Raw genomic sequence first — 26,985 nt, 5'->3', positions numbered from 1 at the left:
GGAGACTTACACGACTGCTTTATTTTTACAGGCAATCTTTATATCGTCTCCGGCAAACAGAAGTCCCATTCTGCTGTCTTGCCCAACACAACTGGCACACACGGAATCCAAGATTTTAAAAGTCTGGCGGGTCTTCAAAAAGTTAAACATAGAGTTATCACCTGACTCAGCAATCCCACGCATGGGTATATACCTGGAGAAACACAACCACAGGCCCGTACAAACACTGAGGACCGGATAAACAAAATGTGGCCCATCCATAAATGGAATAATATTCAGCCATCTAAAAGGAATGAGGAACTGATACATGCTAAAATGAAGAGGAACCTGGAAAGCGTTATGCATAGTGAAAGCAGCCAGGCACAAGAGGCCATGAATTTGACCATTCCATTTGTATGAAATGTCAAGAAGAGGCCTACCTATGGGTGATTGCCAGGGCCTTCGGGGGAAGGACTGAGTGGGGTTCCCTTTTGGGAGTGATGACAATGTAGGAGAATTAGATAAGTAGGAGAATAAGATAAGAATTAGAGGTGCCGAGAAGTACATACCTCCTGAATACACCAAAAATAACTAAATTATACACTTTAAATAAGAGAATTGTATGGTCTGTAAATAGCTCAGTGGAGCTATTATTTCCAAAAGAGGAATCCGAGGTTTTACAACAGCCTGAGCAGCAGGAGGTGTGATCCTGCGGCCAGCTCTTGGTGAGTCCTCTCTTGGTGAGTCGCACCAACCCACCGACACCACGTGCCTAGCGCTGAGTGCCCAGTGGGACGGCTCACACACAGCTCCAGGCCCAGGCGTCCTCTGAGGAACCTCACCATGTAGGCCCCAGGCCCGAGGTGTAAGCAGGAGACACACACGGCGAAAAGCATTTCTATAGCCTGTTCATTAAGACACACTCCCAGGTCCCGCCCCAGAAGATTCTGGTTCAGCCGATGGGGTCGGGGGAGGGCCCAGAAAGAATCTCAGTTGGCAGCCAGGTAAGAAGGAGTCCCCTGAACAGGGCCTGGGAAGCGCGAAGGAGATAACCAAGTAACACTTCATTCCAGAACCTCAGAGTTTATTCTTCGGAGAGGTCTCCAGGGGCCAGACAGAAGCCTGGAGTCCGCCTCAGGCTCCTCCAACAACCTCCCCGCCTTCCTGGGTCCTAGGACTTCCTCTCTCCTCGCAGCTCCAAGCCCTTGGCAGGGCCCAGGCCATCTCAGCGCCCAGCAGCGTCTCGCTCCCGAAGGCCTTGCTGGGCAGGCTGCGCCTCTTTTCATTCCAGAAATGTTAGCCCAGCGCCAGGGCGATTGGCAGGAAGCTGGAACTCGAACCCAGGAATCCCTACGCCCACAGATTCTCACCTCCAGCTCCAACAAAGGTCTCTTTGTAGGGTTTGGGTGTCTCCCGGAGGGCACATTTCCCTCCCCGGGCTGGGAGAGGAGCGAGGGTGGTGTGCGGAATGAAATCTATGCCGCCGACATGCATTTCCTGCTCTCCGGGTTGCCCAATCCCACCGCCCGAGGGGACGGACGGGCAGCGCTTTCCCTGGGCCTGGCAGGGGAGTCCAGGAGGGAGAGGGCCGGACCCACCCCAGCAGGCCCTCTGCCCTCGGAATCCAAGGCCTGACCCACGGCCGCCCGCGTCTGCGTCCTGCCCGTCCTGCCCGTGCAACAGGTCTGGAGGGAACAACGGGCTCTTGTTCAGGCACGCTTGTTCGCCGGGAGGTTACTCTGGAAAGACTCCTACATGAATGCAGAGGCCAGCAGCTCACGCTGACGTCTCTGTGCAGCCGGCTTTGGGCACGATGCTCCCCTTCGTGGCACGCCATCCCCCAGGGCCCTGACCACCCCCTCTGCTGTGGGCTCACCGCCTTCATGGTGAGGTCTCCGTGGGCATCAGAGGCAGAATCCACGCTCACCAGTGTGGGGCGGGGCGGGTGGGGAGGTGAGAGCCGGAGGCTGGGTTAGCACAGCCTCACAGCCCCTCTCCCTTCACACCCCCACCCCAGTGGGCACAAGGGAGGGAGTGGGCTGTGGCTGAGCAGACGGACAAGAGGTCACCCCAGGAAGGGAGGTGGCTGCTCACACCAACTGTGCTCCAGGTGTAATGCAGCCCTGGCTGGGTGACGGGGACCACCTCGAAGAGCCTGGTCCCCAAAGAGTCCTCACTGCCCCTGCAGGCTGCGCCCCATGATGGGAGACACGCACCTGTGGCTCTTCTTACCCTGGAGGAGGAGCCCCCTGCCTTGGGAACCACTCATGAACCATCCTCACACCGTACACAGGTTGTGTACCCCATTAGCAATATCTCCGTAGCATCCCCACTTCCCAGACAGGGAAACTGAGTCCCAAAGGTGCTGAGAGAAGCCAGGCGGCCACAGCTCTGAGACCCCCAATTTGGCAGGTACTCCAGAGCCTGCGGGTTCCTGGAGAGGCAGCTTTGGGGTTCAGACTCAGAGTGACAAAAGCTACTGAATGGTCTCAAATTTAAAAGCCTCCCTATAACACTGTTTTCCCCCAGAGGTTCCCATCAAACTCTGTCCCTTGTGACACTCAAAACTACCCCACTAACATAAGAAAATATTCCCACTTTAAAGCAGAGAAACAGACTTGGAACCGTGAAAGAACAACCATAAACAGCTGACAACTTAATTTTTAACATCCTTTCAGATGCTCGGATTGTGTATTTTGCCCCAAAATTTAAGGGATGGGAATGCATGACCGGGAAAAGAGGGGAGGGGATGAGTTTTGCAAACCTGAACTGCTCTGAGATTTAATGGATGGAATGTAAAAGTTACCCCTCGAGTCTAACCACCACACTGTACTCCTAAAACTAAGACAAAATAATATTAACTGTAAACTATTGACTATAAACTGTCATCTTAAAAATTCTCTATTACAATTTTTTTTTAAAAGCCTAAGTAAAAATAGGGGGGGGGGGAGAGTTACCCTTTGAGCAACAGGAAAAAGTTAATAAATCTATGTATAATCGGAGTTACCCTAGGGGTGTGCAGGGCAACCACTAATAAACACCCCAGTCCCCACTGCTCTGTGTCCGAGTCTGTCCGTTAGCCGCGTGCAGGAGTCCTGTGAGGCGGGCAATTGTCTTTACGTTATTAACAGTAATGGGAACACACTACCAGGAATAATCATTTCTGCATCTCATGCCAACCCGACTTTCATTTCACTGTGTGAGCTGCTGGGCATCAAAGCCAACAGATTCACAGAACTGCTCAGGGAAGGAAGGAGGCAGAGGAGAAGAAAGCCCGGCCTTCTGCCCACCGCCGTCCCCCCTCACCCGGCCCATTAGAAAACATATTTCTAAATAAATGAGAAAACTAGATTTGCAAAATATTCCACCGCGCTAGGAGAGCAGAAGTCCCCCCAAAGCATCCTCTCAAAAAAAATGTTAGTCCTCACCTCCCTGATTCATCTACCCCAACTCGGTCCAAATTAAATGAAATGCTGTCACGTTGCTCTGTTTTAAAACAGTGTCCACGAAGGTAGGAAAGGTTACCCGCAGCAAGCAGTGACTGCCATCCTCACCATAGCAACGCGCGGGTTTATAATATGGTCTACCTGCATCAAAGGCTTGCGCAAGGCACTCGAGGCAAGTCTCATGCTACCTCCCAGCCTGGAGACGAAGCCGGAAACTCTCACGCTCATGTCAACGAAACGCTTCCAATTACATTACATGCCACAATTATTAGCATCGACTATCAATTTTTTTTTTTTTTTTGCTTTCTATTCAAGTAGGAATAAAGGGGAAACGAATTAAGACAGTTTCTAGGACACAGTAGATACCCAGCATGCGACTTCCCAAAGCACTTTGGCTTTTTTTTTTTTTTTTAATGGTTAACCCCAGAGGCAGAGGCAGGAAGGAGGGGTTGGGAAGGAGAGCTCCGTTGAGGTTGCTGAAGCCTCACCTGCGTCAGGTGCATTCAGCCTGGAAAGGTACCCACTGGTTCCTGAGCAGAGCGTGTGCCACTCATGCCAGACAGGAATTCCAGAGGAGCCCAGCCCCAGATCCCCCCTGGACCGGGGAGCGAAGAAGAGACGCTGCTATTCTAGAGGGAGACACGGGGACCCACGTTCAATTACTCACCGGCAAAAGGATTCTCATTCGCCTTCAAAGTCTACACCAGAATTATGAAAGAGAGGCCCCGCTCTATGCCTAACAGCAGCCTCCGTTTCCATGTCAGTGTAGCCACCACACAGCAAGCCTGGGCCTAGATTCAAACCCCCGTCAGCCACTCCCGAGTCATGTCTCCTTGGGCAAGTCCCCTAACTGTCTTCGGTTTTCTCATCTGGATAAAACTCCCGTAAGCATTCAGAATGTTCTAGAAACTGATACATAGTGAGAGCTCAACAGACAACATCTGTTCTTTCTTTTTCTACTGCTATTAAGGTTCTTTCTGTAATTATTAGGGAATAAACAAAGCGTAAGTTCCTACACACAAAAGAACCACAAGAGAGCCTCAAAAATGCGATTGTCGCCCTGGCTGGTTTGGCTCCGTAGTTAGGGTGGACTGAAGGGTCTCGGGTTCAATTCCCAGTCAAGAGCACATACTGGTACCTTGGTTGCAGGTTCCCGTGTGGGAGGCAACCAATTGATGTGTCTCTCTCACGCCCTTCCACTCTCTCTAGAAGTCAATGGAAAAAAATATCCTAGAGTAAGGATTAAAACATCATCATAATAAAATGTGATTGTTCCCTTCCTTACCATGCACTCTATGGAATAATGCCATCCCCATATCACAGTTAGAAAAACTGAGGCCAGATACATTGGCACCAATGGTAATGCTAAGGCTCAAGCCTAGTAGACCAGAAGGAAGAGCGATGGAAGGGTGAGTGACCTGTAGGAAGCATTAATGGAGAGGCAGATAGGCTGGCCCTCATCATTGTGAGTCAGCCAAATGGAAGAAAGACAAAAGCATTCCTTAGGCCAAGGTGAGTGGCACATAAGACAGAGGGATTCACAGTTCTGGTCATGTGATTCTGCCAAGTGTTCTTTCCTAATAGATGCGCATCCCGACAGGGAAGGGACTATATCTAGGCGCCCCCAGAGCAATGAACACACTGCGCACCCTAAATAAGTATTTGTTTCTGTTGAATGCATTTAGGGGGATGGGGGGAAGCTTCAGCACCCTGCTATCTCCCCTAGAATGATAAAGTATTGTTACTGTGTTAAAAACACACACACAAGATACAGTGTTATTTCATTTCATTATTGCAACAATCCTTTGAAGAAGGTATTTGTATTAAACCTATTTTACAGACAGGAAAACTGAGGTGTAGGGCAATACTTACTCAAGGTCACACAAAATCACAAAATAACTAAGCCATGAGGTAGATCTATCTGACTCTAGAGTTAAGATCGTACGCACGCCCTTATTCTCGATGCTTCTCAGAATATCATGCGCATCTAAAACAGTCCCTGCATAAACGTTCAGTAAGTATTTCCTAAGTGGGAACACAAAAGAAATGGGCAACTTGGGCTGTTGCTTCCGGTGCTCGCAAAACCTCAGCTCAGCCATAGCTGAGAAAGCTTCACCTTCGCCTCAGAAACTATGTGAGCAATTCCTCCCTGCAGACATTTTGGGGGGAAAAGAATTCAGTGCATGTCTTCAACCACCAATTTCTGCGAGAGAAAGCCCAGGAGCAAAATCAGTGACATAAAACTGGCTGGATCTGCTCTGGTCCAGGTACTAAGCAAGGTTGAACTAGAAATTTCCACACCAGGGACCCAGCCTCCCCACAGACCAGGGAGCAGGAGGTCAGTGCAGACCTAGGAGGAGGGGTTCCTGAACACGGTACCTTCTCAAAATCTTCCCGGGGAGGAGTGGAGGCCCCCAGAAAGGGAGGTCCGGGGGAAATGCTCTAATACTCCCTCTTAACCACAGCCTGGGCCTCGCTCCACCAGAGAGAAACACCAAGCGCAACCACAGCGACTTCTAAGTGTGCAGGCCGATTATAGCTTTACTTTCAAAAGAGCTTTGATTGATCTTTTTTGATAGACCTGAAATAAATTAAACTAGATTGACTCACTTGAGAATGGACTCTAATCCCTTAGTCAGATCCCGGAGAACTCAAACCAAACCAGCTGTTAATTTAGGCTTTATAAGATAAAGCATGAGAAATCCAAGTTGATGTACCCCAGAGCAAAGCTTGCATCATCTCTGTAAGCAATCAACTCACTGCCTTCTTTCAGGAACTAATCAGGTCTTGGGTAAGTGTGTGCCAAGCCTGCTGCTCTCTCAAAGCGAAACTCACTCAAAGAAAAGAGGAAAGGCGAGAGGGGAAGCGAGGACCCCAGAAACACTGGCTGACTCACTCCCCAAGCAAGTCAGAACCTGCCCCAGACATTTCCATGTTGCTTTCGGTGAGTCATCCGTCCCCTACCCCGTAAACTGTGGCGGCCTGACCAGAGCCTACCCACCAAGTGAGAGGATGCAGTGGATGCTCCTTTTTTTTCTTTTTAAAAATGCAAGTTGGGGGTGGGGGGGCAGAATTACGCAGAAAATATTCCCCCTACCATTTTTTTATTCTCCCATCTGTGAAGATCACACTGCCCCCTTCCCTTTATCTTTGCTTTTGGGTGCCTTTGATTTGAATATAGAAATCACAAACTTTCAAGTGGCAGCTGCTATGGCACTGCCAGACTAACACACACACACACACACACACACACACACACGCACGCACGCACGCACACGCACATACACCCAACTGCAGGCTCCCTCCTCAGCTAAGCTCTGCTCACTACCAGGCAGCCCTCCCGACTTCCACCAGCATTTTGGGTGAAGGGGAGCTTCCACATCTAGGGGACCCCACTCAGAGCCTCACCCCAGGAGGTCCCAACATGGTGCCTTTCCCCCCTGCAAAAGCAAGGCTGCCAGCCTCATGCTCCCAAACAATGATGTTCCATCGAACACTCTGTTTACCGAACATAAGGGGATCAAGAACCGAAATCCAATTTAAGGAATTATGGTGCCTTCAGACTGTTTTTCCTCAACGATGAAAAAAGACAGGCGTGTTGTTTCTGGAATTAGGCCAGAAGAAACTGATCCTTGTAGTAATACAAGAAAAAGGAAAGAAATCAATGTGTGTGTTTACATATGTGTTGGGGGGAGGGGATTGCTAAAATGAGTTAAAACGTGAGTAGCAAATGAATTTGCGATATTCCATGGAAGAATCCTGAAGTTTATCTCAAAGCCCTATTTGGATCTCTCTCTCTGTCAGGCAAGTAGAACACAGTTCATCTCTCATAGCTTCTGAGAAGCAAAGGAAATTTAACCAGAAACGACACACTGAAAGTCCACCAAAGTCTACCCACTTGCCTTCACTAGCAGCGAAATGAGCCAGGGACCCCAGGCCCAGTCAGAACCTGCTAGGAGCACATTCCCCTGTAACCAAAAGGAGCCACTGCCGCTCAGTGCTGGCCTCTGGGTTGGGCCTGTATGTGTCTGACCCCAGTGAATCCTCTGAGATCGGTTTATCCCCATTTCACAGGTAAAACTGAGACGCAGGGAGGTTCAGAAACTGGCCAAGGTCCCCCACGCAATGAGTGGATGTGACGTCAGGCCCATGTGTGTCTCATGATGTGAGGGCCAGAGCTCTTGTCCATCAGCCTCAAACGCTTCCCTTTTCACAGCAAAAACTTCAGGTCCAACTAAAGCAGCACTTAATGGCTCAGGATTGGTCTCTCCATGGCTTACATCCTGTGGCGGCATTTCACAGATGAGCAAGCTGAGTCCCAGGGCAGAGAGCTCTCCACGCCCTGAGCACTTGGTGGCAGGCCCAGCAGTGTTCCGAGCTGCCAGCCTGTAACTGTAATTATGGAGCTTCATCCTCTCCCTTAATTAATTCTTCCCCACGGCCAGACCCAATGACCAAGTCCTCCCTGAGAAAAATGTCTCTCACCAAGGGCCACATGGGGAAATAGTGGCCCTTTTGTTATTGGTGTTCATGTTTTGTTTTCTTTTCTTTTTCTTTTTATAGGGAGGTGCGGGGTGAGGAGGGAAAAGCCATTAGATCATCGGTTCTCAACCTGTGGGTCGCGACCCTTTGGTGGTCGAACGACCCTTTCACAGGCGTCGCCTAAGACCATCCTGCCTATCAGATATTTACATTATGATTCATCACAGCAGCAACATTACAGTTATGAAGTAGCAGCGAAAATAATTTTATGGTTGGGTCACAACATGAGGAACTGTATTTAAAGGGCCAGAAGGTTGAGAACCACTGCATTAGATGAAGAATATTAAGTCATATCTGATGCATATTTATTGCTTAGAGGAACTAACCAATGCGGAAGGCACAGCACTGCTCTGGCTCAGAGCTCCGCGATCCACCAGGGTGCCCGGGACAGGCTTCAGTGGGAGGGGGAGGAAAATGAAGGCACCTTCCACAGCCTAAGGCCACTGAGCAGCCACAAAGGTCTGGCCAATGCCAAAAAAAACTCCATAGCTTTCTGATGAACAAAGCCTGCTGAAATACAAACCCTATTTTTTAAGGGGGGGAGAGGGGTGGCTGAGTGGGAGGGTATAATCACACTAATCTATTGTTTTATACCTCCCCAAGCCAGAGAGGGGAGTGAGGATTTAAAAAAGTCTGTTGGCTCAGACTGCTCCCTGATTCCTCCTATTTCACTCCAGCTCTCTCCATCTTGGCCTCTGAAAGCTAACGAAAGAGAGCAATGAAAACACACAGACCTCCAAGCACTGTGTTTGAGTCCGGCCTTCTGCAGATGAGGCAGGATTGAACAGCACCTTCGAGAACCGGGGGTGTTAAAGAAACCGTGGCTGCCATCAAGTCGATGGGGCGACTCAATGTTCGTTTCGTAACCACCACTGAGAATAAATCACTGTGGACAAGCTCCTGACTGCACCGCTGGTATCCACGATGAGGTGCCAACAGGCCTGACTTTGCTGTCTGCTAACTGATGTCTTGCCCAGGAGAGCCCCACAGAGAAGTTCCAGCGAGCCAACCCGTGTTGTGGGCACAGTTCCTCCACGGCCGCAGGCACCCACAGGCCCCTGAGCAGCGGGCTCCCAACCCCAGGTTCCTAAGGTCTCTTGTCCCCAGTAACCCACTAGGGCTGCTTGTCTTTGAAGCAAATTGGAGGAGGAGGGGACTGTTACACGCTTATTAGAAATTCAGACAAACAATAGCCAGACCACAGCGGCCAAGGAAACTCCCTCATAAAGAAAGAAGTAAGTGTTATTAGGTTCGCAAGCCAGGAGCCAGCCCCCTGCCTTTCAAGAACCAAAAAGGATGCCTTTTTAAATCTTTTTTTTTTTTAATGAAGTTCTAAGCAATAGAAAAGGACCCAAAGAAGAGAACAGACATTACAACCCAAAAGCCACAAATTCCTGTCATTGCTGTCACTAATTTCATGCCCATCAGAGGCTGAATAATTCTAAGTCCAGTGTCCCCGATGGGTTTTGTGTCTGCCCTCCCCGGAGATAAATTATGTTGCAACACAAGCTCTCTCTCCCTGGCGCTTTACAAAGGGTCCTCTGGCCTCCTGAGTCTGCCCACTGGCACACGGGAGAAATAACTCAGAACCGGACTATTGGGGGCCGGGGGAGTGGGGGGGGGCAGCAAAGAAAAGCTCAGAAAGATGTGCAACACAATATATCGCCAGCTTGTCAACTTGGCAAGAGTGTAGTTAACAGTGTTGTCAAGGTGACCAGCTGTCATTAAACCTTTCTCCTGTACCAGTCACTGGACTAGCCCCTCTCACAGCTGACAACAGCCCACAGAGGAGACAAGTCCTGTTACTAAACCCATATTTCACAGACGAGAATATGAAGAACAGAGCAATTAAGTATTTTGCCCAACTTAAAGTTTTCAGCTTTAAATAAAAAGGGTGGAAGGATTGACCAAAAAAAGAAAAAACTCATGGCCACAGACAACAGTGTGGTTGGTGACTGCTGGCGGGAGAAGGGGGGGTGGGGGGGAGGAACGGGGGATGAAGGTGGAGGAGGGTACAGGGGGATAAATGGTGATGGAAGGAGACTTGACTTGGAGTGGTGGACACAATATTGTGGACAGGTGATGTATTGTGGAATTGTGTACCTGAAACCCATTATCATTTTGTTAACCAGTGTCACCCCAATAAATTCAATAAAAAGTAAAAAAATATATAAATACATTAAAGGATACTGGACTACAGAAAAGTTCATACTTTATGGGAAAATTCTGACCTGGAAACTAGTTAATGAGGAAAAAACATTTCCTGCCAAAGGAGATGAGAGAAAGGCAGGGGACTCAGGAAATACACAGAACAGAAAGATCAATCACAGGTTGGTCTAGATGTTTCCAAAATAGTTCTCCGAGGCATTACATAAGCAACACAGAAAGAGGGAGAAGAAAGCCCAGGTGCAGAGCGTGTGACAGCTGAGGCTCCTGCACCACCAGGAAACGGGGCCCACGCGAGACCTCCGTCTCAATACTCCGTGGGAATGCCATCCTGGGGACCCCCTCCTCGGACTTCCAAGGCCATTGATCACTTCGGTTCCCAAGCAGCCGAAGCTATGAGCTGTGATAGCAAATGGAAACCACAAACCAGGAGCCGAACCAGAAGTCAGACCGAAAGATAAAAATCCACTCTCACAAAAAAAGAACGATAACAGAACCACTGAGACCGAAATCAAAACCAGATCTGCTTTGCATGTGGTATGTGGTTTTGTGTCTGTACTTTCTACACGTTACATCATTGGTTCCCGTCACATGTTAAGTCGCTGTCGGGCTCCCTGCACTGCGATGCAAACCAGGGCCCCAAGATTCCAGTAACGAGACCAACTTGGGCCAATGTTGGCCCAAAATTCCAATAACAGCGGAGGAAGAAAACACCAACTCTCTTATTAACTCATTACTGTGAAATCAACAGTTGCGGAGGGCAGGGTACTCAACCCAGGCTACAAAAAAAAAATAAAATCTTGGTGCTTTTCCTAAATTATTATAAAGTGGCCAAATCATGCCAGGAGTAACACATTTGTGGGACAATGTCTATCAGCATTTATTTTCTAATAGGGATAAACTGGGAAATTAAGCCCACCTGAAAAACCACCCAAGCAAAACACAGCTTATGGGGGGGGAGGGGGCACCTTTCTTCCAAAGGAAGAGGCCTACCCCACAGAATTCTGCCCTTTCCCTGACCCGAGGATTGAAGCCCAGTGCCCCTTCTTCGGATACAAGTGGCTTCACGAAGCCGCTCTTCTGTGGGGAGACGTGTCATCTGCTTTCACTCACCACCATGAAACTGTGACATCAGTGACAAGTTTTTTTAAAAAACACAAAACAAAATAAAGTGCATAAAGCCGGCGGTTTGGTAAACATGTTTGTTGGCTGAGGGGCAATTTCAAAACTTCCTTTAAGTTCCCTTTCAAAAAAATGTTGGTGTACATCTTGGTGTTCAGTGAGTTTTTTCCAGTTAACAGGGAAAGTCTTGGTTTCTTCAACAATGATGAAGACACAAAAGCTGCTGGACCCCAGGACGAACACTGAGTGACTGAAGACCAGGAGGAGGAAAACAGGGAGGCTCATTCTGACTTTTTTTTTTCCTTTTTATTGATTTCAGAGAGGAAGTTAGAGGGAGAGAGAAACATCAATGAGAGAGAATCATTGGTCGGCTGCCTCCAGCACGCCCCCTACTGGGGATCCAGCCCACAACCTGGACATGTGCCCTGACCAGGAATTGAACCGAGACCTCCTGGTTCATAGGTCGACGCTCAACCATGAGCCACACGACCAGGCTCATTTCTGATATTAAGGATAAGAACCAAGTTCAGAAGGCTGTGACTCCCAAAACACTCCTGAGCTGAGTCTTACAGATTCCCTATGTCAATAAAGCCCTGATCTAGAACTTGCTACCTCCTGCACTCTCATTTTTTTAATTCCACAGAAAATTCTAAGCTAAAGAGTAATTACCTCACTATTTCATTTCTGTGTCATATTTTAAGAATTCCTAAGTCTTAGGTTCTAGTCAAAAGAACAAAAATTCCTCATTGCACACATTTCTACAAGATAGAATGTAAAGCTCTGCTATAATGCCAGAAAGCAACAAACTAATCAAGGAAACACCCCTCGAGGCCTTGAAAAGATGTACCCCTAGCACACACAGGCCTTTGTACCCACAAAGTGGACACTTTCTTTTCCTTAAGAGTCTGGTCTCCAGAAACCCCCTTATTCGCTGCCTGCCCCACTCACACCGTCTACACTGCCCCTCAGGAGTATAAATCTGACCCCTGCTTTCAAGCCAAACCAGACAGAACCCCAGAAAACTCAGGGAATGCAAGGGATGTGCACAGAGACCTTCAGGTTCAGAAACACGTCTCCATGTTTCCTCCAAATCCATTTAATCACATTCCTCGTTCTCAGTTGACTTGGGGGCCTACCGTCTGGCAAGATCAAATTGAGGGCTAACTGTGCAGGTGGGTTTTGCTGGAGATGGTCGTTTAAATGACCTCAAAGTGTGTTTTACCTGGATTCTGCTGGTAAACTAGATTGGAACACTCAGATTCTCAGAATTCAGTGTGGACTCATTATTGTAAATGTTAGTTTTTTGTTTTGGTGTTGTTGTTTTTTATCATCATCCCCTTACTGATTCTTCAACTGAGTTGAAAGTTGGGAAAAGCCAGAAAGTAAACTCCAACCCAATCTGCCTCTAGGAGAAAAGATGTGCCTGGAATGGACACTAAGTGCACCCCATCCAATGAACTGTACCCCAGTCACAGAAAAGCTCTCAGGGCTCTGACCTTCACTGACACCCAGCAGTCCCAACGGTGAGATTTCTGGGCGCTGGGGGAAGAGTGCACACCCAGGAATGTCATGGCGGTCCCCTGCCCAGCTCCTCCTGCACCCCAGCCTCTTCAGTTCTCCTTTCAACAGGCAAAGTCTCCACGTCCAGTCCATGCCACAAAATAAAAGCAAGCCCCCAAACCAGAAAGGAGAAGACTAAATAACAACTAACTGGGGCACTTGATCGGCTCCTCCCAAAATAAAAGGAAGTTAATAGTCTTCTAAGAACTTCCTTAGCAAACCCAACACTAGAGAGGCAAAGGTAAAAAGTAAAATGACCTTTACATAAAATCATAAAATTTTGGGGACTGAAAACTACTGGTGAACAGATACAAGGCACTTACACTTAATGACTTTGAGGTGTGGGAAACACCAGTATTACCCGTGAAACTTACCTCTCTAAAGTTCAATGTTTTCATTCACCTAGTCAGTATATACTGAGTGCCTACAACATGCAAAGCTGAGTCACCACTCAATAGCTATTAAAAAGAGAAAGAAAAAAATAGAAACAAAAAAATTTTTTGCCCTGGCCAGTTTTTGGCTCAGTGGATAGAGCATCGGCTTGCGGACCAAAGGGCCCCGGGTTTGATTCCGGTCAAGGGCACATGCCCAGGTTGTGAGCTCGGTCCCCAGCAGGGTGCATGCAGGAGGCAGCCAATCAATGCTTCTCTCTCATCATTGGTGTTTCTATCTCTCTCTCCCTCCCCCTCCCTCTCTGGAATCAATAAATATATATTTTAAAAAATAAAAATTTGTATTAAGTACACAAGACCTTCCAAGCTTCCAAATATGAATCATATAGATGTTTCGGAATAATAATCCCCTCTTAGCTGCTTTCCAATAGAGAATCAAAGACCCCAAGCTGATCAATTTAAATTTAACTGTCCCTTTCCTTTCTTTCTCTCTTCTCTCTCTCTCTCTCTCTCTCTCTCTCTCTCAAATCATTGTTAAGCAAAAATAAAGACCATTTCCCAGGCCTCCTGTCACAAGGCTTGAACACCCATAAGGGTATCAGGGGCTGGAAACCCGGAACAGGCACCTCAAATTTCCTTCCTATTTTAGACTGTCAATAGCATTTAGGAAAAACACCTCGTCTCATTTCTGCTTCATATGTTTTCCTTATTGGTTCGTTTACACAGCGCTGCTCGCCCAACAGCAGTCAGTCCATCGTTTTGTCATTTCTGCCCTTCCCAGCCATTAGCGCAGGCTGCCGAGGCGACACCCCAGCTGCCTCCCGGGGTGGCTTGCAGCACAGGCGCATCCTTTCCCCCAAGTGGTCCCCCCTTTGACTAATGTCCACCAACACTCATACATCATTCCCAAATTGGTCCAAATGAATTAAACACAGCTCTGCTTAACATTACGAGATTTAAATGGATTTTCTCTCTACAGGTCTGCCCCATAATTGGGTTTATCCATCTTGTTGAAGTACAGTTTACACTTGCTAACATCACGCCAATTCAAGCTACATTTTCTGCTCCAGTGGCAGGAGCAAGGCAGATTTGTCATCGGATCATAACAGGTAATTCAAACAACAATTAGTTTGATGACGGCCCGTATGTCAATGTCGGCTCCCAGCAGCCCGGCTCACATTCGATGCTCTCTGTTCCTCAAGATGAATTGTCTTCACAATTCTTCAATTTCAATCATCAACAATGCTTACTGAATCAACTTAAAAACTATTGACACAAGACTATCTTCCCCACAGAGCAGCCGCACCAAAGCCCTTGTGGCAAGAATCCTCTAGCTCTACTCGGACGGGCTACCAGCACACGCTCATCCATTATCAAGCCTTGGACAATTTCCGATTCTCAAACAAAGCCATTTATTCTGGTTCTCATCTCAACCTCAAAATGCAGGGAGGCACAAGGTGTGGGAACAGAAAGGAATGAACTTGCTACTGTAGGCTCATCCACCCACATGTAGTATAACATTTGTTTAATTTTTGGAAGTCCTTTGCAGGAATTAATGACAATGGTCAAAGTTTGAGAAAATGTTACGATCCAATGGGTAACACAACTTGTCATGTGTTTTTTTTAAAGTTATTGTTGCTTTAAAAAAACAACTAACCTCCAAACATTTTGAAAACTAAAAGACAATCATATAAATACTACAGGCCTGATGCACGAAATTCGTGCAAGGAAATACTACAGGCCTGATGCACGAAATTCGTGCAAGGGGGTCGGCCCTCGCAGCCCTGGCTTCATCTGGAAGATCGTCCAGAAGGACATCCAGAAGGTCATTCAGCTGTCCAGTCTAATTAGCATATTACGGTTTTATTATTATAGACAAACCAGTCCAACACCATGGTTTGAGTGATGCCACAGTCATTAAAATAGGGTGCAAATTCATGCATTGAAGGAGAGCCCAAATTAAAATATGACATATCTGGGAAAGAACATCAAGTTAACAAAGAGACTGGAGGTCTATCTCAAAGTATTTGGTTAAACACCAAAAAAAAATGCATTATTATTATTTTTGGCCTCTCATGTTATGAAAGGGGCTATTATGAGAAAAACGCAAAAGCCAACTCTAATACACACCCAACTCCATCTCAGTTATACACTCTGTTCCCATTTCTGCCCACAGTGTGTATTATGTGAACACACTCACGCCCCTGGTTGTACACCTACTGTGTCCTAGGCATTCCTACACAGTGCTATATAAAAGATGAGTAAGATACAATCTCAGAAGAGCTTATATTCTAGTCAAATGTTGCAAGGACCAGGCAGAATTTTTTAAGTGACATGAGAGAAATGCAAACAGCAACCAACAGGAGTCATAAATCTTTGTTACGCCAGCAAAGATGGTCCAGGTTATCAAATTTATCATCTGTGATGTTCTTGACAGGAAATAAAAAATATACAATGCATGTCGGGATAAGGCATCTTCTAAATCTGCGAGCAAGTGCTTCACATAGTACTCAAGGGTGAAAGCAGGGGCTTGCATTTATTTATCAAGCACCCTGTGTGTGCCATTGCACTGCACACCTCATGACATACCACCTCATTTAAACTCCCAACCACCTTCTGGGAACAGGTACTACCATTCACCCGTTTCGTAAGATTAGGAAACTGAGGCATGACAGAACTGGGACCCAAACTCGGGTAATCCGGCTCCAGAAGCACAAGCTGAACCCCCCATTTCCTCTTGTACCTGACCCTTTAAAATGCACAGGTAGCGCTATCTGGTTTGGCTCAGTGGATAGAACATCTGCCTGTGGATTGAAGGGTCCCGGGTTCAATTCCGGTCATGGGCACATGCCCAGGTTGTGGACTCGATCCCCAATAGGGTGTGTGCAGAAGGCAGGTGATCAGTGTTGCTCTCTCATCATTGATGTTTCTAACTCTCTATCCCTCTCCCTTCCTCTCTGAAATCAATAAAAAAAATATATTTGAAAATAAATTAATTAATTAATAAAATGCAAAGGTGATGTGATACTACAGCCTCCACGGCAAGGCACACACTTTACATGGCTGTGCTAAGCCAGTTGTTCTCCACCAGGGCCAATGTGGACCCCCAGCGGACATGCTTGGTGGTCACATTTTGGTTGGGTGCTGGTGGCATGGACAGGGTAGACAAACATTCTACAATGCACGTAACGGTCCCCTGTGCAACCAAGCATCACCAGCCCAAACTGCCAGGAGCACTGAGGCTGAGACACGCCGCACTAAGCCATCCCACCTCATCCAGACCCCACTACTAGGCGAAGATAGGCCCATTTGCAGTCTAGGAGCTTCCGGCAGGACCAAGTGTTTCTCCAGCTGCATATCCCTTACAAAACCAAGGATTCTGCGAAGATGCTTCAGCGAGTCCACAAATGTTTGTTTGACTCTCACGTTCCTTTTTATAACATGTTAAAGATACAGAGACATCCAGCGGTGGCAAAAGTAAGTTTACAGTTGTAATACAAATAAACAATTCAATAATTAATAACAAATACAAGAATCCCCTCTGCGTTTCCCATACTCACAACTGTAAACCTACTTTTGCCTGCCCCTGTATAGCACAGGTACCTACGTTTAAGCTTTATACATTTTTCATTTTCTATTTCATTTCTATTCCAATCTATTGTTCTTTAAATATTAAACACACTGCCAGCACCCAGTGGTTTTGGTGGAACCCTCAGAAATAAGGGTCTGGCTGACCTTGCTGGTTCGGCTCCGTGGATAGACTGCGGACTAAAGGGTCCCAGGTTCCATTCCAATCAAAGGCACATGCCTGGGTTGTGGGCTCGATCCCCAGTAGGGGGCATGGGCGTGCAGGAGGCAGCCGGTCAATGATTCTCATCATTGATGTTTCTCTCTCTCTCTCCTTCTCCCTTCCTCTCTGAAATCAATAAAAATATTTTTTTAGGAAAAAGAAAATAATAATGGCCAGCTATCATTTCTGTGTAACTGAAGAGTTTGCTGGGATCTCAAGGTAAGCCATTAGAAAAACAATTTGCAACCACTTATCTGGTTTGATCGGGAGTGGATATCATGCAACCAAACCCAGGTCCAGAAACAAATGAAGTGCTAAGCTAGCTAAGCCTGCCAACGTCAGCCACAACCAACGCAGTCAGACGTTTCTGTGCTGGGCTAAATGGCCCCCTGACCCTCAGCGACTTCAGAAAAAGTAAATGTGATCAAGTGTAACTTAGAAAGTAGAGCTACAAAGAAAATGCCCCCAGCCCTAGCCGGTTTGGCTCAGTGAATAGAGCGTCAGCCTGCAGTCTGAAGAGTCCCGGGTTCGAGTCTGACCAAGGGCACATGCCTGGGTTGCAGGCTCGAGCCCCAGTAGGGGGCGTGCTGGAGGCAGCCAATCAATGATTCCCTCTCATCATTGATGTTTCTAACTCTCTCTCCCTCCCCATTCCTCTCTAAAATCAATAAAATATATTTTTTTAAAATCCAACACCCCCAACTGACTGCCCCAGGTCAGGCCTCTCCAGCACTCGCAGTGGCCATAAGGGGGGCACATGTGGCTGACAGAACAGTTGTTTCCATTCTTTCCGGGTGTCTAGTCAGGACCACCAGACATTCTCTGCATCCGCACCAGCCCTCTCACAAACCATGCGGGCTGGGCCCCACGTGCCTTACCATGGCGGAGAAGGAACAGATGCAGATATCTCAACTCACACAAACACAATTAGAACAGATAGAAGTTAAAACAGCAAAACCATATTGTTTTCTTTTCTCTGGCCAATGTAATGCAACTCCTATGGGCTTAGTAGACAAGATGATAACTTCTCCCTGAAAGGAGACAAAGCCAAGTCGGACTCCTGCATTCTGGTCTTGGCTGTGTTTCCACCAAGCTGGGAGACCTCGGACAAACCAATTCGCCTCTTTGCAGCTCAGTTTCCGTGCCTTTCAAAACGGACTTGAGCCCGGCTGCTGTGGCTCAGTGGGTGAGCACCAACCTTTGAACCAGGAGGTCACAGTTCAATTCCCCATCAGGGCACATGCCAGGGTTGTGGACTCAATCCCCAGTAGGGGGAGTGTAGGAGGCAGCCGATCAATGTTTCCCTCTCTCTCTTTCTCTCCCTTCCTCTCTGAAATCAATAAAAATACTTTTTTTAAAATGGACTCAGCCTTTGCTCTATCTCTTGGCAGCATCAGCACCCCTGGGGAGTGTTAGAAATGCAGAATCTCGGGCCCCACCCTGCCACTGCTACACCCAAACCTGCATTGTGGCGTGACCTGGCAGCTAAGCAGCAGTCGGCTGCCTGGCCTGAGCGTCAAGCTCCTTAGTCCCCTGGGTGTGACAGCAGATGCCCACCTTCTCTCACTGGTTCTCACTCAGGGCAGTGAGCATCCCTGCTCACCTAGTAATGCAATGTTCTCAAACTAGAGCAGCGGTTCTCAACCTGTGGGTCGCGACCCCTTTGGGGGTCGAACGACCCTTTCACAGGGGTCGCCTAAGACCATCGGAAAACACATATATAATTACATGTTGTTTTTGTGATTAATCACTATGCTTTAATTATGTTCCATTTGTAACAATGAAAATACATCCTGCATATCAGATATTTACATTACCATTCATTACAGTAGCAACATTACACTTACGAAGTAGCAATGAAAATAATTTTATGGCTGGGGGTCACCACAAGGTGAGGACCTGTATTAAAGGGTCGCAGCATTAGGAAGGTTGAGAACCACTGAACTAGAGGCTCCTGCACTGAACAGACATCCTTTAGAACTCTGAACATAACCAGACTTTTTCCCCCAAGGAAAGACAGTCACGCTAAAACCAGCAAACAAGGACTTCACAACCCTTCTTCTCCAAGGAGACCCCGTGCATCATGTTCATCCAAAGAGGGGCCAGAGCCCAAGATCCCCTAGACCGCTTGCTCTTCGCCCCTGTGCCCAGTAAAATCACCTGGGAAGCTTTTTAGAAAGAGGGATGCCCAGTCCCCACCCCGCAGAGACCCCAATCCCGGTGGGTGGGGGCGGAGACTGGGCCTAGGCGCTGGTTTTCATGCTCTCCACAGGACTGTAATGTGCAGCCCTACCTAGTCCAGCGGTTCTCACATGCTGTCGCCAGATAAGGGCCTTCGACGTCAAAGAAAACTTGTTTAAGCTGCCAATGTCAGGACCCAGCCCAGACCCACAACCTACAGAACCTGAAACTCTGGGGGTAGGGCCACAATCTGTAACTTAAGGAACCCTCCAGGCCACGCTTGCTCAGGTTTATGAAACACTGCCCTAGTCCATTGAATGGGACTCTCTAGGAGTGAAACCCAGGTTCTCTCAATTTTAGCAACTCCAGGTGATTCCTGCGAGCTGGTTGGCGGCCACGGCTTTAGGAAACCCTGGATCCTCTCACACATCGTTTTGAGCAGACAGTGGTTAGCAGGAGGCTGTAAGGCACCGTCTCTCCCCAGTCTGACTACTGGGGTTTGATTCCCAATTCCTTGATCGCAGGTAAAATACCTTGAGTATCTGTGACTCTGTTTCCTCGTTTACAAAATGGAATAATGATGGTAAAAGTGTCACGACACCTTTTCAGTTTCCTTCCATGTTACTATAAAGAATCAATAAATAACACACATATTGCACTTAACAGCCAGTGCATAGGGAGAGTTCAATAAGCAATAGCTGTTATTACTCTCAACCACTGTTACTGCCTCTGGCCCCGAAGCCCAATCACATTGTTGTCCGAGCTACTCCCATAAACAACGGAAGGCCTCTTCCGAACCTTGCAAAGTGTCTGACTCTCTTCACCTCCCAAAGGAGAAGGAAAGGCCTCAAAAGCTCCTGGGAACCTAAGAGCAGTCTAGGTTCTCAATGAGAAAAAGTTATCCCAATCAAATATCGGCCAGCCCTCAATTTTTATTCAGCAAGTGAAAATGACTGAGCATCCAATAAACGACTAATTGATAGATTTCAGGAGACTCTAGGGCAGCAAGTCTCAAATTTTTATAGGCTGAAAATCAGAACCTTGATTAAAAATGCAACTCCCTGACTGCACCTGAAACCCACTCAATCAGACCAAGGGGAGTGGGGTGCTTAGAAACCCGTATCTAAAACATCACTGGGAGACAGCAGGCGGCTTTTGTCTGTTTTGCTCATTGCTGAATTCCCCAGGCACATAGTAGATGCACAATAAATATTTCTGAATGAATGAATGAGCATTCTGAGGTTTGGACTTAAAATAGATAGACTAAAGCAACACTGTAACAAGTGAAGGAACCTTTCTAATTAGTCCACTGGCATCCATGGGCTTTATCCAACTACCCTAGTGAAATGACGTGCGCACACACACACACACCCACACACACACATACTATACAACATTCTTAGTGGGAAATGGAGATGAAACCTCACAGACAGGCATGGCAATGGGTCTAAAGGAAAAGTGAGATGTGATTAATACCAAAAACGGAATCTGCTTCTGGGAGTTCTCCTACTTAGCCTAAATTTGCTCCTCAGATCAGAGAGCAAATCCTCGTCACACACACACACACACACACATACATACTATACTCCATTCTTAGCGGGAAATGGAGATGAAACCTCACAGACAGGCATGGCAATGGGTCTAAAGGAAAAGTGAGATGTGATTAATACCAAAAACGGAATCTGCTTCTGGGAGTTCTCCTACTTAGCCTAAATTTGCTCCTCAGATCAGAGAGCAAATCCTCGTGAAAACTGAAAGGCCAGGGAACGTATGAGAATGTGCTTAGAACACAGGACACTACCCCAGAAACGTGAACTGGAGTAAAGCCAGGAGCCCTCACAAACACTGCTCACATCCACTGCTCCTCATCTCTGGATACTTTTATCACAAGTGCCAAGGGCCTACTTGGTCTAAAGAGATGGACTCCAAGCCATAGCACCTTGGGAATCTTAAGACACAGACAAGACTACACGTCAAGTTCACATCCAGGAATAAGGGGCCAAAAGGGGGCAAGGACGCTCTCCAGTTCTATCCTTCTCTCCCGGGCTCCACCAAGCACCCAGGCCCTGGAAGGGAGCCCTCAGGCCTTCCTGAATCACGGCCGAGGAGCTCGGAGACCCAGCAGGAGGGGGATGCCTTGGTCCAGCTCAGAAGGAAACTTGCAAGCCTGAGGAGAAGAGGGAGGACAACAGCCACAGCAAGGTCTGCACTGCTCAGCTGTCTAAACAAATAAAATGGTCCATTTCTTCTGGATCCTCTCCTAGTTGTCTTTGCGCACACACAAGCATGTGCGTGCAGCATACTCTCTCTCTCTCTCTCACACACACACGCACAAGCCATTTCACATCTTAAAAGAAAAACAACCAAGAAAGGTCTACTTGGTTTGTTTTTCCTGCGTGCGGAGTATTTTTTTTCCTAAATCACATCTGACTTGGTGTTAAAACATCAACCTTCGGCCAAAATACTCTTAAAACAAAGGCTTAATTGGTCCTGAAGTAGCCCTTCTGAAAACCAAGGGGAACATCGTGGGTCTTGACCTTGCTTACAACCCTGCTCTTGGGGTTGGAATAATGATGAGTGGAAGAGTGTTGGGAGAGCTCTCCTCAGGGAGGCAACAGAAGGGCCTAAACATGGATCCTAATCGCTTGCAGAGCCTCCCTCGGAGCAATCTGCAGTGTGGGCCCACCTCTGCCCCGCAACCTGCTAACCCCCCCGCCACCAACCTGCTATACCTTAAACCTCCCCCCGCAACCTGCTAAACCCCACCCCCCACAACCTGCTAAACCTCCCCCACAACCTGCTAAACCCCCCCAGGTTAATGGAGACGTGGGAGGAGCTCCTAGGAGCTGAGGCAGGGGCCAAACCACTATGTGCAGGGGCCTGTACTGGACTCTGGGCAAAGGAGCCTTATCTTACTGCTCCTCCTCATAAATATCACTCACATACCTAACAACCGCCATGCAGAGCATCTCCATGCTAACACTTGAAATCCAGTGTCAAAGTCTCTGTCGAAAGGTCAACGTGAAGCTAAGCACACACACACTGCCCTGCGCCTCTCCAAGGCGACTCCTGTGTATGAACAGCTGTGGGGAGAGTGTGACGAGGGGCTTATTCCTAACAGCAGAACACTGGAAGCAAATATCCAACAATGCAGAAAAACTACATGCAATGTGCCCTATTCCGACGTGGAATGCTATGCAGCCGTGAAAAAGCAAATTATTGCTACACACAGGCATGGTGCTGAGTGGGGCCAGGCATGAGACAGTATATTCTGTACAACTCCATTTCTAAGAAGCTAAAGGGCGGGCAGAACTCACCCATGAGGATAGCTAAAACTACTCCTCGTGAGAATTTTTACTGGAGGCCCGGGAAAAGGATGACTGGGAAGAGAACAAGAGACCTCTGGGAAGTTGCTAATATTCTTTACCAGGAAAAGCAAACTACAGTCCCTGAGCCACATCCAGCCACTGTCGGATTCTGTAAAGTTTCATTGAGACACAGTCACAGCGATGCCTTCAGGTACTATTTTTGGGTGCTTTCTCGTCACACTGGCAGAGCTGAGTAGTTGCCATAGAGATTGTATGGCTCACTATCTGCCCCTTTACAGAACAAGTATCCGAAACCCATTCTATACTATACTGATGTGGGTAAAAGTTCACCCACTTCTCCATTAAAGATCTGAGTACCACACTTCAATAAAACTTTTAAAAAGTCAATAGTCAAATAACTACATCTAAAAAAAGGCTTTTAAATTTTCATTCCACATACATTTGTGCTAAACGTTGAGAGAGAATCATTTTTGTTACTTTTGTCTTTTCAAAACTGAGAGGAGCCAGGAGGTTGTCAAAAGTGGGGGAAGATCCCAACACAGCCATGGATATGGTGTCCATAACTTTGACAAGAACATGATTCTGTCTACAGAATCACTCAGCATCCATTCATACAAACGGTGAACTTGGCCAAGCCCTGAGATTACAGGAGGGAAGGCAAGGGGAAGGGGGATGAACCTCATGTGATACACGGTATCATACTACGCGAGGTTATTTTAGGATATAGCTTAGGAGAGCAACAAGCTCAGCTCATACTGAAATACAGTATTTATTAAGGCTAAACCAGTTTAAGTTCCCAGGAAAGAAAATTCGGCCCTGACCATCACACGCTGCGTTTAAGCCTTATCCTAGAGACCAGAGCCAGGGGACACGGCCGCTTCCTGCTCACCAACTCAGTGCCACCCTCTCCTCCCACCCCACCTCGTGGTTGAGCCGCCATGGGCCTTGGGAACCATTTTTGTGTGTCTGAGGTTTCCTCTTTTTTTCCCTTTGCTTCTTTTGTCTGTTTTTCCCCCCATTTATTCTTTGATGATCCAACTAGAATTACAGCTAGCTGCCATTTGGCGTGGCCTGGTCCTGGTCCGGCGGGGTGGGGGTTGGGGGGGAGGGACACGACACTGAGAGCATGCGGTGCTGGGCCTCTGATAAAACGTCTCTCTGTTTGCCCACATGGGCATCCAGCCTCGGCAAACAGAAGCAGGGCAGAACAATACTACCTGTTCATGGAGGAATAGTGATGGTTTCAGTCCTCCAAACAATGAGCTCTGTAATTTACTCCATCTTCCTCCTGAGAAAGGGCTTCCCATGGCCCGCGCCGTGCCAGGTGGTTTGGAGAAAAGACGAGCTGCCCGGCCTAACAAGGGCCGCTTCAGCAGGGTGTAAAGACACAACAGCTGGTCTGGTCTCGGCTGGTCTCCCAGTGCCATGGCCCCAGCCAGCCTTTCCACACCAAGATAGGGATCACTACGCTATTCAGTCTCCACCATTCCCACACCCCGGGCAACAGGCTCTTCCAGCGCTCCCCGAGATATCGTGGGCCCCAGGACATCGCTCAGCCCTCCATTCATTGGGAGTCCGGGTTTGGGCACGTTCTCTAACCAAACCCCGAGTCTACACCAGCTTCTGGGAGCAAGACTCACTGTGCCATTCATCAAGAGGGACAAGGGTCCGCCGGGCGTGTGCCAGCAAGAACAACTGGAGGCCCAGCTGAAGACACCAGTCCTGAAAATATTTGGGGGTTGGGAGGGTAAAACCAAGGCCACACTTTCCCCTCAAATACACACACAGATCAGCCAGCACAACTTCAGAAGTAATAGAAATATTTTTAAAATCAGTTACCGTCACCTTGAAATGGGTACAAAAATATTAGGGATCCACCAAATAAAAATGCCTGCTGAGTCATAGCTTCCCCTGGTGGTATGGTGCACAAGTTATGGGGGGGAGGGGGCAAACGGCTACTTGAAAGTCTTACCCAGGAAGATGCAGATGTGAAGCAGCAGAGACACACAGATGCCATGCGGCTGGAGTTCCGGGAGACCCCTTGCCCATACCCCCCAAGTTATCAGCAAGGGTAACTACAAGGCAGGGAACACTGGGACAAGTAAATCATTCAACCCACCGACAGCGACTTCTGAGAAGACGCCAGGGCCAGACTTGCACACTACAACGACCGGTGTCAAAGCCTCCTTCAAAGGGTTAAACCAGAAGACCCAAGGAGGGTCAGCCCCATCAGTTACACCAGGAGGCCCTTCCATCCTGGCAAAGCCAGGCCAGGCCAGACAGACAGACGAAAATCGTATTAGTCTGCTCTCACTCCACAACCGCATTCTGCTGGCATCAGTTCAGCTCGGAGTCTATATTAGTTCATGATTTGTTTAGCCTTTGGATTTAAGAGAATGGAAGTACTACGTGAGCAGGAAACAGGACACTCATCAGAAGCTGGGATCTGTCGCCTTTCCCTTCCAGCACGGTTAGTGTCATATATCAACAGGCCCAGGAGAAATCAACATTTCAGGACAATCAGGTCAAAAGTGATATTCTTAGCACCACTTAACATGATTTTGATCCACCGGAACAACTCTCTGGCTGTCAGACAGCCTCCTCTCCCATCTCCCCCTTCATTCCTCTCCTGGTCACTTTCTGTCGCCTCTTTTTACTCCCAGTTTAAGACCCCTCCCTAAGCAAAACACAGTAGCCAAGCTGGGGTCTGTGTGCCCATTATGCCTGAACAAGAGGCTCTTCACACAAAAACACCGGCTGCTCTTTCTTCCCATATCTTCAAATCATTTCAGCAGCACATCTTCTGCTCTTGTTTATTCTTTGCTTCCTACCTCCCCCAATCAACTACCACCACCGCCGCCATCACCACCATCGTCATGACCACCACCGTCATCACCACCATCATCACCACCATCATCACTACCATCACCATCATCGTCATTGCCAACATCATCATCAACATCATCATCATCATCTAGGTTGAGGGAAGGGGTAGAGAATGAAAGACACAAAAGACCTACACATTGACAATTCAAGCTTCAGGATCTGTGGCATTTCCTACCTGAATTGCAATCTGGTGTTCAATCGTTTTGTACGCAGAGTAATGCGTGCTCCCGGACTGAAAATGGAGCTGTAGAAAGAAACCAAATCAAAGCGTTCTGCTTATGACACAAACTACAAGGAAACATCTTAAGCAGTTTATGAATAGCAGACAAACCTTCCTAGATTGAACTGCAGCATTGGCATTCAATCGAGACCCGTGGATTTTATTTGTTGCTATGGATAAGATGATCATAATAATCTAAGGTAAATTTAAAAAAAAAAAAGAGCCCTATTCAATAAACAAAAAGGAAGTGGGGGGAGGGGGCCAGGAGTGAGAATCAGTAACATGAAAAGGGAAGGGACGGACGCCCATTTAGACATAAGAAGCCAGTGTGCTGAGCAGGATGCTGCAGAAAAATTAACTGTGCTGCACAGGTCATCAGCATTGCAACATGTAGGCCAGAGGCAGAGCGTGGGAGAGAAAGGGTTATGAGAAGCCACAAGACCGCCACAGGTAGACAAGCCCCCACGGTGCTGGTGCTAATGACTGGGCTCTAACTCCTTGCAAACTCAAGTCTATTTTGGGGAAAACGAATGTGTCAGGCAGAATCCAGGGGCCACCCCGGGTCTCGTACAGCACATTCTTTCACAATGACTAAGCTATGTGGCCCAGGACAGCTCCGGCGAGCCCGCATTCTAGGTATCCCCACTTCCCCAGAGAGGGAGCCGACCACCATCAAACAGCCACCAAGCTTTCTGAAGGAAGACCACTTGGTGGCCCGTGAGTGAATGTTCACCTAGGCCAGTGGTCGGCAAACTGCGGCTCGCGAGCCACATGCGGCTCTTTGGCCCTTTGAGTGTGGCCACGAAGTTTCAATCGCACTGTACGTGCACGCCCGCACGTGGTATTTTGTGGAAGAGCCACAGTCAAGGGGCCATTTTGTTGAAGAGCCACAGTCAAGGGGCCGCAGTTTGCAGACCACTGACCTAGACCCTGCACAGGAGAGTCCTGTCGTCTCTCCCGGGTCTTCCCCTCGGAAACCCTACCGTTTCCCCATCGAAGTGTGCATCCCCACAGAGAAAGGACTACCCCGATTCCTCACCAAATTCTTTCTTTCCCAAATAGCACCTGTTAATCCTGGAACCCTACCAACTGGGAAAACAAACACCACCCGATTTCCTTTATCAACACTACAACAATCTCTACAGAATCTCAACAGTATCTGAAAATGCATTTCAATTTGCCATTTACACACAAATGGTGAAGAATCGGATGGTCCTGAGAAATTGCTGCCCATCCCCCCTCACAGCAATAGGCCTAGTGGTGTTTCCAAACAGGGATCGGTGTGACTATAACATACTATCACTACCACTGCCACTAACTATTACTATTACCACAATCGGAACGCTCTGTATAGCCACATGTAACCTAGCCT

At 47.8% G+C, this 26,985-nt stretch overlaps 1 protein-coding gene across 14 annotated transcripts in view; it reads right to left on the bottom strand.

The window, feature by feature from the left end:
• Nucleotides 1-25,817, bottom strand: part of TCF7L2 (transcription factor 7 like 2) — a 201,386-nt gene extending 175,569 nt beyond the window's left edge. For all 14 annotated transcript variants that reach the window (XM_015557977.1, XM_015557980.1, XM_015557979.1 and 11 more), the window contains exons 1-2: nucleotides 25,725-25,817; nucleotides 25,569-25,637 (exon numbers count right to left, since the gene is read on the bottom strand). In XM_015557977.1, coding sequence (XP_015413463.1) covers nucleotides 25,569-25,637; nucleotides 25,725-25,802 — 147 coding nt within the window. In that variant the 5' untranslated portion in view covers nucleotides 25,803-25,817. The remainder of the gene's footprint in view (nucleotides 1-25,568; nucleotides 25,638-25,724) is intronic.
• Nucleotides 25,818-26,985: the final 1,168 nt, after the last annotated feature.

The sequence above is a fragment of the Myotis davidii genome, unplaced genomic scaffold (genome assembly GCF_000327345.1).
Source record: "Myotis davidii unplaced genomic scaffold, ASM32734v1 scaffold107, whole genome shotgun sequence".
Lineage (NCBI taxonomy): Eukaryota > Metazoa > Chordata > Mammalia > Chiroptera > Vespertilionidae > Myotis > Myotis davidii.
The sequence above is the reverse complement of the archived record's forward strand: the minus strand, read 5'-3'. Positions and strand labels throughout refer to the sequence as shown.